Source organism: Anguilla anguilla, chromosome 19, assembly GCF_013347855.1.
Source record: "Anguilla anguilla isolate fAngAng1 chromosome 19, fAngAng1.pri, whole genome shotgun sequence".
Lineage (NCBI taxonomy): Eukaryota > Metazoa > Chordata > Actinopteri > Anguilliformes > Anguillidae > Anguilla > Anguilla anguilla.
Window position 1 is genome coordinate 4,323,705 of NC_049219.1, and position 12,956 is coordinate 4,336,660.

Genomic DNA, 12,956 nt, shown 5'->3' on the forward strand with positions numbered 1-12,956 from the left:
TTCCCGGGTCCAATTAGCCTGGCCAATTATCTCATTCTTAACCAATTATCCAATTGGCCAGGTCTAATTAGCTTGACCCAGGGCAGGTGTGGCTGCTTAAACCAGCCATCCCCACACCACAGGTGTATAACACACTGATATGTGTTTTGATACACACAGCCCTGTTAGTTTATATTAATGTGCTGTAAAGTAGCACACTGCTATGCGTTTGACACACACAGCCCTGTTAGTTTATATTAATGTGTGTAAGGTGTGTAACACACTGCTATGTGTTTGATACACACAGCCCTATTCGTTTATATTAATGTGTGTAAGGTATGATACACACAGCCCTGTTAGTTTATATTAATGTGCTGTAAGGAGTGTAACACACTGCTATGTGTTTGACACACACAGCCCTGTTCGTCTATATTAATATGTGTAAGGTGTGTAACACACTGCTATGTGTTTGACACATACAGCCCTGTTAGTTTATATTAATGTGTTGTAAGGAGTGTAACACACTGCTATGTGTTTGACACACACAGCCCTGTTAGTCTATATTAATATGTGTAAGGTGTGTAACACACTGCTATGTGTTTGACACACACGGCCCTGTTAGTTTATAGTAATGTGTGTAAGGTGTGTAACACACTGCTATGTGTTTGACACACACACAGCCCTGTTCGTTTATATTAATGCATGTAACGTATGTGTGTCCTCTCTGCAGGCTGTCAGGCTGTAGAGTCACACAGAGAGGCTGTGATTCTCTGGCTTCAGCTCTGTGTTCAAACCCCTCACACCTGAGAGAGCTGGACCTGAGATACAATCACCCGGGAGACTCAGGAGTGAGAGCGCTGTCTGCTGCTAAACTGGACACACTCACACTGCTGTAAGTTCAGAGAGTTTCCACAATGCACCTCACACACACACACACACACACACACCTGAGAGAGCTGGACCTGAGACACAATCACCCAGGAGACTCAGGAGTGAGAGCGCCGTCTGCTGCTAAACTGGACACACTCACACTGCTGTAAGTTCAGAGAGTTTCCACACTGCACCTCACACACACACACACACACACACACATACACACACCTGGGAGAGCTGGACCTGAGACACAATCACCCAGGAGACTCAGGAGTGAGAGCGCTGTCTGCTGCTAAACTGGACACACTCACACTGCTGTAAGTAAAGAGAGTTTCCTTAGTGCACCTCACACAAACACACACACAGAAGGAGTTGGGGGGGGGGCATGGAGGGCACTGTACAAACCAGCATTACTCAAGAGAGTTGGGGATCTCCTGTGGAGGGTGCTGCACGGGATCACTGCAGTAAATAAGATGTGTGGTTGTTGTAGTCAGGGGTTTGATCAGGGACACAGTGATGGTGGAGTTTCAGTATTACAAAGCAATGGAGAACCTGAGTGTGTTTCAGAGTGTGTGTGTTATAAGGGTGTTTTATGTTCAGTGGAGGGAGGGGAGATATTTTTGCACATGGAACAGGGTGAGTGAATGGAATAAGTTTCCTTTCTGACAGATTTGTGTTTTTTTCATATGATCGTGGTTTTGTGTTTTATTGTGCCTTTGTTCTTATATATGTGATGTCATTGGTGTGTTAAGAGTGGAAATAAAGGATGGTTAAAATTCAGAATTCTGTTCTGCTGTTCTTACAGTGTGGACCATGGAGGAGAGAACAGGACCAAACCAGGACCCAGGAAATGTGAGTCTGTATCGACAGAACACTTTGCATAGATACACACTCTGCTGTGTGTGTGTGTGTGTGTGTGTGTGTGTGAGAGAGAGAGCGAGAGACTTCTCTCTTACACACATAAACACAAAAACAGAAACACACACGTACACAAACACACGTACTATGACAGTCCTTTCTCTCTCACACACATAATAAGGTGAATATTAATAGTGATATTTAATCTCATTAATGTCTCTGGTGTGCAGACGGCTGTCAGCTCACACTGGATCCAAACACAGCGCAGAGAGAGCTGTCTCTGTCTGAGGGGAACAGGAGGGTGACACACACACCGGGGAGAGAGGAGCCATATCCTGATCATCCAGAGAGATTTGAGTCTGTGCACCAGGTTGTGTGCAGAGAGAGTGTGTGTGAGCGCTGTTACTGGGAGGCTGAGTTCAGTGTGTCTGAGTGGGGGGGAGGGGTTTATATAGCAGTGACAGATAAAGGAATCAGCAGGAAAGGAGGGGATTATGACTGTATGTTTGGATTCAATAAAAACTCCTGGAGTCTGGAGTGCTTTAAGCCCGGTCCCTCTGATAAACTCAGTTACTCTGTCTGGCACAATGAGAACCAAACACACATACCTGCCCTCACCTCCCCCTACCGCAGAGCAGGAGTGTGTGATGATGATGATGCTGGTAAAGGAGTGTGTGTGTACAGGGTAGGAGTGTGTGTGGACCGTCCAACCAGCACTCTGTCCTTCTACAGCGTCTCTGACTCTGACACACTGACCCTCCTGCACAGATTCCACACACACTTCACTCAACACACACCCCTCTGTGCTGGATTTTATGTGAGGAACTCCTCAGTGTCCCTCTGCCAACTGGAGTAGAGACACACACACACGCACGTGCGCGCACACACAAATATGCACGTGCACACACACACATACAAACACACGTGCGCATACACACTCGCACACATGCACGCACACACAAATACATATACTCATGCACACACACACACACCGCATTCATCACATTCATATACCCACTCACACACACACACCACACAAACTCATATACACATACACACACACACTCAGATACACATAGACACATACACCCACATACACACATCCACACACACACATACTCTCACACACACCCTTGCTTTCTCACACTCATGCACACACACTCACAAATACACACACTGATGTACACTCATGCACATGCACTCACACACCTACACACGCACACACTCGTGCACACACACTCACACTCTTACACACACATACACACCCTCTCACACCCAATCACTCACACACCCAATCACACACATGCACACACAAATACATGCACTCATGTTTACTCATGCACACGCAGTCACAGACCTATGCACGCACACTCTCTCACACCCAGTCACTCACACACACCTACACACGGACACACACAATCTCACGCACACACACACACACATGCACACATACACGCACTCATACACACACGCTTTTTCTCTCACTCACACACTCACATACAGTATGCAAACACACACATTCGCAAACGCACACACACACACACATGCACACATACATGCACTCATACACACACACTTTTTCTCTCTCTCACACACTCACAGTATACAGACACACACATTCGCAAACGCACACACACACACACACATTTATGCAATCACGCACAAACACAAACGTGTCAACACACACACATTCTCATTTCCATACGCACGCACACACACATGTATAAACACACATATTCTCTTACCCATACGCACACACACACATACTCATGCACTCACACATGCACACACATGCATACACATACATGCGTGCACACACAATATACACATGTATACACAAACATTCCCATACATACACACACACACACACATGTATAAACACACGCACATTCACAAAGGCACTCTCACGCACACACACATACACATACAGTTGAGGTCGAAAGTTTCCATACACCTGCAAAGCAAATTTACTTCATGGCAGTTTTGAGGTTCCAATTATTTCTACAAGTCTTATTTTTCTGTGATGGAATGATTGGAGCTTAAACTTGTTTGTCACAAAAAAAACATTCATGAAATTTGGTTTTGTAATATATTTATTGTGAGTTTTCTGAAACAAAAATATACAAACAGGTTCAGAACTAAACATACAGCGCTTCTAATATTAGGGTCGCATGACCTTTAGCCATCTAAACCTCAAGTAGACGCTTTTGGTAGCCATCCACAAGTTTCTGGCAAGCTTGTGGTTGAATCTTGGACCACTCCTCTTGACAAAATTGGTACAGTTCGACTAAATTTGTTGGCTTCCTGATACGGACTTGTCTCTTCAGCAGTGTCCACATGTTCTCGATGGGGTTGAGGTCGGGACTCTGTGAAGGCCATTCTAAAACCTTAATTCTAGCCTGGTTTAGCCATTCCTTCACCACTTTTGAGGTGTGTTTGGGGTCATTGTCTTGTTGGAAGACCCAGCTGCGTCCAAGACCCAACTTTCTAGCAGATCGTTTCAGGTTGTCCTCAAGGATTTTGAGGTAATCCTCCTTTTTCATGATTCCGTCTATTTTTTGTAATGCACCAGTTCCACTGGCAGCAAAACATCCCCAGAGCATAATACTACCACCCCTGTGCTTGACGGTAGGGATGGTGTTCTTGGGGTTGAAGGCCTCACCTTGTTCCCTCCAAACATATCTCTGGTCATTGTGGCCAAATAACTCAATTTTTGTCTCATCTGACCACAGGACCTTCCCCCAGAAGGTTGTATTTTTGTCCATGTGGTCATTTGTAAACTTGAGTCGAGCCTTAAGGTGCCGGTTCTGGAGCAAGGGCTTCCTTCTTGCACAGCAGCCTCTCAGACCATGGCGATGTAAAACACGTTTGACTGTGGACTTTGATGTCTGTATTCCATCAGCATGCAATTCATTGCAGATCTGCTTCTTGGTGATTCTTGGTTGCATCTTGACCAGCCTGACCAATTTTCTCTCAGCAGCAGGGGAGAGCTTGCGTTTTCTTCCTGTTCGTGGCAGTGACACAACCACTCCATGCACTTTAAACTTGGTTTGCACAGTAGATCAGCTTTGCAATGGCTCCGAGTGACTTTCCTGACTTGTTCAAGTCAATGATATGCTTTTTCAGATCCTTGACCTTCCCATTGTAGTGCAGGCTGGTTGTGACTAACGAGCCCTTTTTAAATTGCCTCAGAGAAGTCATCAGCTGTAGTCAATTATGATCACTCACAAGGAGTTAAGGGGCCATGCCACAAAGGAAATTTGATTGTCACAACTTTCTACATCATCAAAATAGATAATTTAAGTTGCTGTATGTTTATTTCTGAACCTGTTTGTATATTTTTGTTTTCAGAGAACTCACACTAAATATATTACAAAACCAAATTTCATGAATGTATTTTGTGACAAACAAGTATAAGATCCAATCATTCCATTAAAGAAAAATAAGACTTGTAGAAATAATTGGAACCTCAAAACTGCCATGAAATAAATTTGCTTTGCAGGTGTATGGAAACTTTCGACCTCAACTGTACATACACTCATTCTCTTGCATGCACACACACTCAAATAAACAATCACACACACATTCACACAAAGGCATGCACACACACTTTCTCTTACCCATACACACATGCACCCGTGTGTACACACACACATACTCATGCACTCAATCATACTATCACACATGCACACACACATACATGCGTGCACACGCACACACACATTCTCTTACCCATACACACACACAATCCGGGCACACACATACTCATGCACTCACACACACACACACACACATGTTCACATCCACAGTCACTCCCACAAACGTACGCATGTATGCACACACATTCACTAATTCACGCACACAAACACACTCTCACCCAATCACACACACACACTCATCGACACACTTGCAACCTTCCTTGACCAATGCCTTACCAGTGCAATTTCAGCTGTGCCCAATATTATATATATATATATATATATATATATATATATATATATATATATATATATATATAACCTCACTACAACCTAACTCCTGTACATAAGAGTATTATCTTTTAGCAGTTCAGGTTAAGCACTTGCTGTCTAAATGTGATTTTTACATTTTAATACATTTATATTGCAAATGTTCAAGGTGTGTTAATGTACTTTTGATTATTAAAACATTAATATAACATTGAGAGTAATAATGCCAAAAGATGGCAGGGTAAAATGTTTTTGAAGTAATAATTCTATCTCCTGTATCTGCATCTTTTTAAAAAGAATCCAGTGGCAAGCTCCTCCACTTAAATGTGCATTTTACTAGTTTTTACTGTTGCTTTCAAGGACACTTCGACACGTCCAGGCCGGGGCTTGAACCGGCAACCTTCTGACTGCCCGACAATCGCTCTTACCTCCTGAGCCATGTCGCCCCATGTGCAAATGTGCATTTTACTAGTTTTTACTGTTGCTTTCATTCATTTTCACAAGAGTTCCAATGTGCACATTTCTGTGGGCAAATGCAGCTGATAGGGAGAATGCAGTGTACTTATTTCCTTTCATTACTGTAAACAATGATGGATTGAGTTTCCTTATTAATTCTGTTAGGATTGTTTTTTTTTTGTTTTTTTTCCCCTTAATTTTCTGTATTTTCAGACAATAATATTCAATGATTAAACCTGAATTATAAAAATATTGAATGTTTTGCTGTTGTGATTTATTATTGTGTGATGTCTGATGAATGCTTGCTTCTGTTGCTGCAGTGTAACCACAACTCAATACATTTTGAAAAGGCACTGCTTGTCTATTGAGCTGGTATGTTTGTTACCTCTCAAATAAATGGTTTTCCTGTAGGTTTGACCCTGGATCTGCTGCACATCAGTTGAATGGATTAGACCACTAAGCCAAAACCAGGGCAGAAGTGTGGTTTGCATGACATCCAGTCTCTGAGATGTTCCTGAGACCCTACAGTTTTTCCTCATTATTTCAGATGCATTTCTGATATCTGCAGTCACACATTACAAATGCATTACAGTATGGTATGATTGCTTTGGCTCAATGTGGAAAACTCAATTTGCCAGACTAACTGGCAAAATTCAAGATGTTTGCAATTCTGTCTCATCACTTCCATCAACATTGCCCAGGTGAGTCGCATTGCAGCACGATTGGTATTCCTGTGGCAATGTCTGTTCTGTCTGTTCTGATAATGTGATTTTTCTTATATCAGATAAGACCTGCTGGTGCAAGTTTGTAATGTTGCATTTTTATGTGTTATTTTTACTGTTTACATGTCAAATGTCTAGAGTGTAAATGTTTCTGTTTAAATGATTGGTTGAATAACACATATCACCACTATTTTCACCGACCATGTTAAACGTACTCACTCAGCTCCAAGGGCATGCTGATGTTAAACCCATATTCCAATCTGTTTGAAATGACACAAATTCTGCCTAGTCTGTTCAAACATCAGACATTTTTTTAACTCTACATATTTTTTATACATATAGGTTATAGCAGTTTGCTAAAGTGGTCTGGGAGGATGGACAGTGTGGGAAAGTTTGGAGGACCGATCGCTCAGTGGGTCAGACTGGTGGAAGATACCACAAGCCAGGCTTAGCTTCCTGATCAGGGCCAATTATGACACCCTGATTTCTCCTCAGAACCTGCGCTAATGATTTGGTGCAGATGAGACCGTCCGCTCTGTGCTGCCCCCAAACGAGGCATTTACAAAAAATGTTATATTAGACAGAGGGAACTGGAGTAAGCAGTCAACGTTCTGTCAGACTGTGAGGCAGCTCCAGCACAGGGACACAGAGGAGGCCTCCGGCACAGGGACACAGAGCAGGCCTCCAGCACAGGGACACAGAGGAGGCCTCCGGCACAGGGACACAGAGCAGGTCTGTCAGGCTGTGAGACCGCTCCAGCACAGGGACACAGAGCAGGCCTCCAGCACAGGGACACAGAACAGTACTCCTTATATGGAGACGTGGTCCTCTCGGGCGAAGGTGGTGCTCCTTATATGGAGACATGGTCCACTCGGGCGAAGGTGGTGCTCCTTATATGGAGACATGGTCCACTCGGGCGAAGGTGGTGCTCCTTATATGGAGATGTGGTCCACTCGGGTGAAGGTGGTGCTCCTTATATGGAGACGTGGTCCTCTCGGGTGAAGGTGGTGCTCCTTATGGAGCTCACCCTCCCATGGGAGGAGGGGGCAGAAGCAGCCTATGAGCGGAAACGCCTGAAGTACTCCGACCTGGCAGCGGAGTGTGAGAGTGTAAGGAGTGTAAGGAGGCCGGTTAGACAGCGACAGTATATCCAGTGGAGGTGGGACGCTGGGGGTTCACCCGCCAGTCAGTGCTCTACCTTCTGGAGAACACGGGCATGGCAGGGGCAAGGCTGAGGAGGGCAGCTAGAGGGCTGGCCGAGGAAGCAGAGAAGGGGGGCTGGCTCAGAGGGGGGGGGGGAGTCGGCAAACACCCAGTGCACCCAAAACAACAGCAGAGGGTAGCAGCTGGCCTTATGGATCAGTTTGAGCCTCTTTGTGTCCCTGCAGTAGAGGTTCCCATCCCAGCACACACAGGTGTAGAACAGGACACCGGCCACAATGATCTGGTAGAGCATGGCCAGCATCCTGCTACACACACCGAAGGAGCGTAGCCTCCCCAGAAAGAAAAGAGCCTTCAGTCTAGTAGGGCCTCCAAAGACACAAACCACAGTATCAAACCATCTATCTATATGATCGGGTGAACATGGTGTATATGTGTTTGTGTGTGTGTTTGTGTGCGTGTGTGTGCATATTGTGCATGTGCGTGCATGTGTGTGTATTGATGCGCTGTGTACGTGCTCTGTGTGTACAATAAAAATGAGCATCTTCAGTGCATCAACCAGTGCAGTGTTTCTTTGAAATTACACCCCCATCCTCATGCTAAATGGAATTTAATAAAACCATTATGTGCCGTGGCAGGAGCTTGAAATAGTCGAAAATATCAGAGTATTTACTTTTGCTATCAGACCTGTGGGCTGTACTGGAATACTGGAAACACAAAGTGGATGCTTTCCGCCATCCGGTGGTCTTGTGACGCTACTACAAGGGACTGAACTCCAGAGGGTGAGACTCCAGGCTGAAGTTGGGAGTTTCTAAATCGTTGACTGCTTACTCCAGTTCCCTCTGTCTAATATAACATTTTTTGTAAAGATCTGAAACTAGGCCCTAATTTTTTTTTTTTTACAATTGAGCACACACTTCTTAACCTTTTTCTGTCTAAACTAAATATAAATTAAATTTATGAAATCAAACATTCTATTATTGATGGCCATTATCAAAGGCAAACTCAATGTAGACAGATAGGGTTCGCAGTAGCAGCGCCGCAGCAGCAACGCTGGCGGTGTGGACACACACATGCGTGCGAGCCGCAGCAGTTCGGCGAGGTAGCCGTCACACGTAGGCGGTGTAGACCAGGTGTAAGGCAGTGCAGTGTGGGGCCACATAGCTCAGGAGCTAAGAGTGGTTGTCTGGCAGCCGGACGGTTACCAGTTTGATCCCCCGCCCTGGGCGTGTCGAAGTGTCCCTGAGCAAGACACCTAACCCCTAATTGCTCCCAACGAGCTGATTGGTACTTTTGCATGGCAGCCTTTCACCGTTGGTGTGTGAGTGTGTGTGTGAATGGGTGAATGAGAGGTGTCAATTGTAAAGCGCTTTGGATGAAAGCGCGATAGAAATGCAGTCCATTTACCAGAAGGCAGCTGTGATGAACACGATGCACCTAATAATCGTGTGCACCCCCAGCCTCTGGCAAAACAGTCACACACTGTTAACCCTCATGCTGATATTAATATATAATGCAAACATATGATATAATTCATATAATATATAATATTATTATATTCAATAATAAATTATTATAGATAATTATTATAGATATCAATACATTATTATAGGAAATTATTATATTTAATAATAGAGTTTAAGGTTAGAGTTTAATATTGGTATTTAATTAATTTCTTAATTTATTATTTGTTTATTATTATTATTATTATTATTATTATTATTATTATTAATCCGCCATCAGACCCCTGCAGCTCATCCAGAATGCCGCAGCTCGTCTGGTCTACAACTTCCTCAGACATTCCCATGTCACCCCCCTGCTCACTGACCTCCACTGTCTGCCTCTTATGGCTCGCATCAAATTTAAGACTTCGGTGCTTGCATACCAGGCAGCTAAGGGGTCAGCACCAGGATACATCCAGAGGATCATCAGACCCTACGCACCAGCCAGACCTCTCCGTTCTGCCACCTCTGGACGCTTGGCACCTCCCCCTCTTCGTGTGTGTACTTCCCGTTCGTGTCTGCTCTCTGTCCTGGCCCCTCGCTGGTAGAATGACCTTCCCGTGGCGGTCAGAACAGCAGAGAATCTGATTACCTTCAAGCGCAGACTAAAGACTCATCTCTTCAGGCTACACTTCTCCCCACCCCTCCCTAGCCTCTAGTTTAGCTCAATGTACCTAGTTAGGCTAATGCGATCATGTTAGTTTTGTATTTGGCAGGATTGTTTTGTCTGATTCTGATTAGGCAAATGTGATTTCAGTGCTAGTTTTGTACTTGGCAGGATTGTTTGTTTGTTTGCTGAACAGGTTACCCTACAGGGTTGGAGTCCTGCATTTCAGTTTGAGTACGCTGTGTCTTTGTTGGAAATGCACCGTGTGCATTTCAGTTTGAGTATGCTGTGCCTGTGTGGGAAATGCACCGTGTGCATTTCAGTTTGAGTACGCTGTGCCTGTGTGGGAAATGCACCGCGTGCATTTCAGATTGAGTACGCTGTGTCTTTGTTGGAAATGCACCGTGTGCATTTCAGTTTGAGTACGCTGTGTCTGTGTGGGAAATGCACCGTGTGCATTTCAGATTGAGTACGCTGTGTCTGTGTGGGAAATGCACCGTGTGCATTTCAGATTGAGTACGCTGTGTCTGTGTGGGAAATGCACCGTGTGCATTTCAGATTGAGTACGCTGTGTCTGTGTGGGAAATGCACCGTGTGCATTTCAGATTGAGTACGCTGTGTCTGTGTGGGAAATGCACCGCCTGCATTTCAGTTTGAGTACGCTGTGTCTGTGTTGGAAATGCACTGTGTGCATTTCAGATTGAGTACGCTGTGTCTGTGTGGGAAATGCACCGTGTGCATTTCAGATTGAGTACGCTGTGTCTGTGTGGGAAATGCAGCTCAGTGATTGCGCCCTGTGTGTACAGCAGGCCCCTGTTAAAGGCAGTGTGGAGATGAAGGGGGTGCAGAGGGTGGAGTTGGGGACCCTGCTGCAGGTCACCCAGGCCTTGGAGGCGGTGGTGGGCCCGTGCTTCGGTCCGTCCGGGGGCCAGGTCCTCTTCACCCGCGACTCTGGAGAGGTCCTCATCACCAGGGATGGCCGGAGGATCCTTACCTCGCTTCGGCTTGACCATCCCGTTGCCAGGTAACAGGCCCCAGAACCTGTTCTCCCTCTTACTGAAATACAGCACAGCCAACAACCTGGGGCTTCTTCCATTCATCCAGCTCAGAAACGGTTTTTCACCACTACGTCGTACTGCAGTATGGACAGTTCGATGTTGAGGATGTGACGTTTGCACTATAAATGAGAAACGAAAGTATACAAGTGGAAAAAGCTGTTTGATTAACAGTGTGTAAATAATACTGCGTGTATAACAGTGTGTGAATCATACTGTGTGAGTAACAGTGTGTAAATAACACTGTGTGAGTAACAGTGTGTGCATCATACTGTGTGAGTAACAGTGTGTAAATCATACTGTGTGAGTAACAGTGTGTGAATCATACTGTGTGAGTAACAGTTTGTAAATCATACTGTGTGAGTAACAGTGTATAATCATACTGTGTGCGTAACAGTGTTTAAATCATGCTGTAGTAACAGTGTGTTAATCATACTGTGAGTAACACTGTAAATCATACTGTGTGAGGTAGAGGGTGTAAATATTGTGTGATTAGCAATGTGTATGAGTAACTGTATAAATCATACTGTATGAGTAATAGTGTGTATGAGTTACTGTAAATCATACTGTGTGAGTGACAGTGCGTAAATAATACTGTGTGATTAGCAATGTGTATGAGTAACTGTGTAAATCATACTGTGTGAGTAACAGTGTGCAAATCATACTGTCTGAGTAACAGTGCGTAAATAATACTGTGTGATTAGCAATGTGTATGAGTAACTGTGTAAATCATACTGTGTGAGTAACAGTGTGTAAGTTATACTGTGTGAGTAACTGTGTGTAAATCATACTGTGTGAGTAACAGTGTGTGAATCATACTGTGTGAGTAACAGTGCGTAAATCACACTGTGTGAGTATCAGTGTGTAATTCATACTGTGTGAGTATCAGTGTGTAATTCATACTGTGTGAGGAGCATTGTGTAAATCATGCTGTAGTAACAGTGTGTTAATCATACTGTGAGTAACACTGCATGAGTAACACTGTAAATCATACTGTGTGAGTAAGAGTGTGTAAATATTGTGTGATTAGCAATGTGTATGAGTAACTGTATAAATCATACTGTATGATTAATAGTGTGTATGAGTGACTGTAAATCATACTGTGTGAGTAACAGTGTGTAAATCATACTGTGTGAGTAACAGTGTGTAAATCATAATGTGTGAGTAACAGTGTGTAAATAATACTGTGAGTATCAGTGTGTAATTCATACTGTGTGATTAGCAATGTGTATGAGTAACTGTGTGAATCATTCTGTGTGAGTAACAGTGTGTAAATAATACTGCGCAATTAGCAATGTGTATGAGTAACTGCAGTTCATACTGTATGAGTAATAGTGTGTCAAATATACTGCGTGAGTAACTGTGTGTAAATAATACTGTGTGGTTACCAATGTGTATGAGTAACTGTGTAAATCATACTGTATGAGTAATAGTGAGTAAAAGACTATGGATAGAGATGTGTGTGCTGATAATGGTGTTGTGTTGTGCCTGTGACAGAGTTCTGGTGGGATGTGTATCAGCACACTGTAAGATCATGGGTGATGGAGCCAAGTCCTTCCTTCTCCTGCTGGGGGCGCTTCTGCGGGGTATCCACGGCGACCATCTCCACGGCATTCAGGCCCGCCGCGTGGCTCACATTCTGCTTTCCTTCCAGACGCTCGTTTTGGATGGCGTGATCGGGCAGGGCCTCGCCCCTCGCGCCCTGTCCCTTCTCCAGGACCCCGCCCACCTGCGCCCGCTCACGGACGCCTACTTCCGGGGAAAGACGGCGAGCT

The 12,956-nt window shown here is 44.4% G+C and overlaps 1 protein-coding gene across 1 annotated transcript; it reads left to right on the forward strand.

Annotated features, from left to right (window-relative positions):
• The first annotated feature begins 1,663 nt into the window (after positions 1–1,663).
• LOC118218947 (Bardet-Biedl syndrome 10 protein homolog) lies at positions 1,664–12,956 on the forward strand. The gene is made up of 3 exons (XM_035401725.1): positions 1,664–1,704; positions 10,936–11,150; positions 12,836–12,956. Exons 1-3 carry the CDS (start codon positions 1,666–1,668, stop codon positions 12,855–12,857), a joined length of 276 nt encoding a protein of 91 aa, XP_035257616.1. The 5' UTR covers positions 1,664–1,665; the 3' UTR covers positions 12,858–12,956.